The sequence below is a fragment of the Alligator sinensis genome, unplaced genomic scaffold (assembly GCF_000455745.1).
Source record: "Alligator sinensis unplaced genomic scaffold, ASM45574v1 scaffold282_2, whole genome shotgun sequence".
Classification (NCBI taxonomy): domain Eukaryota; kingdom Metazoa; phylum Chordata; order Crocodylia; family Alligatoridae; genus Alligator; species Alligator sinensis.
The window spans coordinates 2999411-3002439 of NW_005841879.1; the positions used below are offsets into that span (position 1 = coordinate 2999411).

The 3029-nt window shown below is 50.8% G+C and overlaps 1 protein-coding gene across 1 annotated transcript in view; it reads left to right on the top strand.

The window, feature by feature from the left end:
• The first annotated feature begins 1509 nt into the window (after positions 1-1509).
• DDX5 (DEAD-box helicase 5) overlaps positions 1510-3029 on the top strand; it is an 8337-nt gene continuing 6817 nt past the window's right edge. Inside the window, exon 1 of the mRNA XM_025196235.1 lies at positions 1510-1559. Within this exon, the coding sequence (XP_025052020.1) occupies positions 1510-1559 (50 nt within the window). The remainder of the gene's footprint in view (positions 1560-3029) is intronic.

Genomic DNA, 3029 nt, shown 5'->3' on the forward strand with positions numbered 1-3029 from the left:
CCCCCCCCAGCAGGATAGCACCCCATTCCCACATAGCTGAATTGAGCTGGAGCCTGGTGCAGCTGTGTGTGAACAGGCCCCAGCTGGGTCATTCCAGCATGGCTGCACGGGGAACTGTGATAAGCTGGCTAGATGCTAAGAACCAAGGACAGAACACTATGGCATACTGTGATCTACCCAATTCCCCAAATCCTTCCTCATCACTAAACGTGATAATGAGCCGCCTCCCTTTTTGATAGATCTTGATCTCCTGTTAATCCAAGCTTCTTTTTTCTGGTAATTGTTTGTCTGCTACCCCTGGGAATCTGTCCTCCAATTTCACAGCCCTACACGCTGTTTTTAATCATAGCTGTGCCTGCTTCTTCCTGCACACCTGATTTAAAAAAAACAACCCACAACCTTGCATTTGAAAGCTGATCTAACTTTACCCCAGTCATGCAGTTGGTCCAATTAAAGATATCACCCACAAACATCCTTTTGTTTCTTGCATGATTCCTTGACCATCACGGCTGCAACATCATTCCAGGATTGCCAAAGCATTGTAATTAACTATTTTATTTGAGGTCAGTTGGGCTGTTTGCACCTCTTGCAGCTACTGTTTCACCTTGGGTGCAAATAGGACTTTCAGGGTATGGTTACAAGTTGTATCCAGGTAAGCTAATGCTGAATTCACAGTGCATTAGCCAGTCTCCATGGCAACTTCTCATGTGAATGCTCTTAGTTTGCAATAAATGCAAGGTAGCTCTCACCCCTCAGTAAAAGTGAGGTAAGGTACCTTGCATTTTCTTCAGGCTAAGAGTGTGCACACAGATGGTTACCATGGAGTAGCTAATATGCTATAAATTCATCCCCCAGTTCAGTGGGGGCCTAACCATTTTGTCAAGTACGCCACAAATTAGCCCCACACCAGGAGTAGGCAGCATTGTTGGGCAGAGTGCCAAATACACCTGCAACTTTGACTTGTAAGATGTTGGTGCGCCAGGGGTGGGTGGCATGGGAGCCATGAGGGGTCTGGTCCTCATTGTGGCAGCACAGACCTGGCCCCTACCCCGCCATCTGCCCAAGCCTAATGTCTTCCTATGCCACACTGGCACTCATGCCAGGGGTTGCCTATCCCTGCCCCATGCCCCCTGAAACTGCCACTGATCCCTTTCCTGCATCTGCTCTGCTTTCAGCTCCCTGCCCTATCTGCTGCTTTGTTTTTTGTTTCCTGATTTGCACTCCCTGCCCATTGGCTGTTCTGCTTTCTACTGCCTGGGCCCTCCCCAGTCTGTGATGCCACACATCTGCAGGGTCATGCTGCACTACATGCAGGCTGGCTGTCTCTTCCCAGGCTAACTTGTTGGGGTAGCCATACCCACAGCCTCAATCTTCTTTTGAAGCCAGGTATTTTCTTTAATGTTTTAAATGGTAGCAATGCTGGGAAAGACTAAGAAAAATATCTAGTATGTACATATTACTAGAAAAAGGAGTGATATGAAACTAAAGCCCTTTTTGGTAAATAAAGGGATGAAGAGGCATGTACTTGGTAGCACAGGCTGCCCTGCAACTGCTCTGTGGTAAGTGCTTTTCTGAACGATCTTTCCCCATGACAAAAATGAGGTAGCTTTTCCTTCCTTTTTTCCCCGAACAGGCAGCCGCTGCTCACTGCAGAGTAAGAGTGTGCATATGGGCAGCTACTGCCAAGCAGCTCCTACTCTGGAAGGGTGTCAACTGGGTGCCTCACCTTGCATTTACTGCTGGGTAAAAGCATGTTTATGGGCAGTGACCTCTGGAATAGGTAAACCAGGGTGTGACCTCCATGTTACCTCATGGTAATTTGTGTATGTGCCAACACCCTGAGTTCACACCCTAGTTTAGTTCAGCATAACTTGCTTTTGTAGCTATGCCCTTAGGGGTGTTTTCCCTGCACTTTTGTTTGGGTTACGTCACTTGATCTAGCTCAACTCAGGTGAGAGACAACACTGCAGCTACACAGTCTACACATGCATATATGCTGGTTTAGTAACTTACTGTGCAGTAAATTTGTGCAATAAATGGGAATAGGCCAGGGTCTATATGTGTGGGCCACATTAATGCTGTGTGGAGTGACTTGGGACTAAAGTTAGACCCAAATCAATCCACATACAGTGTTACTGCGCAGTAACACATCAGGCATAAATTTGATACCAGCATAATACAGGTAGCAAATTTATGCTTACGATGGCATAAGTAGCCATATTTACTGTGCAGTACGAGCATGCACGTGTAGACGCATGCCCATACTGCGCAGTAAATGTGCACACGTAGATGTGCCCAGGGTGGCTTAATTGGCAGGAGACGGTGCCTTGGCCGTTCTGCTGTGGCAAGTTGGCAGCGGGGGCTGCCACCTCGCAACATAGAGAGCGCATGGGGCACAAGGGCCTGGAGAGGGGCAGGGGGTACCCGTTGTCTTGTAACATTAACACTTTCTACAAATGCCCCTGCCCTGCAGAGTCGCAGGAGCCCGGCTGCCCAGCACTGCAGGGGTTCCTAGATGTTACAGATTAATTTTTTTAATGAAATTTTTAATGTTCCCAGCCACATGAAGTCCAAATCCGTGAGTCAGTCCAGAACCGTAAGCGGCCCTGCGCTGGGAAACATCCTCCACCCCCACCAGGGGCTTCAGCTAGTTCCAAAGTCTTGCACAGAGCATCGGGTCCAGCCCCCCTGCACTTGCGCAGGTCCTTTCCCAGGGAAGGCTAGTTTCATCCCCGGGGGCCGGGCCGGCTGCGGCTCCTTGTCTGCGAACGGGGGCGATGAAAACACCGGGCGCGGGGAGGGCGCGCCGCAGTCACCCAGGGAGAGGGTGCAATTGCGAAAGGGGGTGGGGGGAATTGTTGCATATAGAGTCAGCACTGCGCAGGCGCGGAAGGGGGAAGGGCGAGAAGCTGCCTGGGGTTCCCGGCACGCGGCCGGCGGGCCGAGCAGTGTGAGGGCAGAGCGAGCCGCGCCCGGATTGGGCGGGGCACTTCCGACCGCCCGCGCCGCAGCCAACCAGCCCGCGGGCA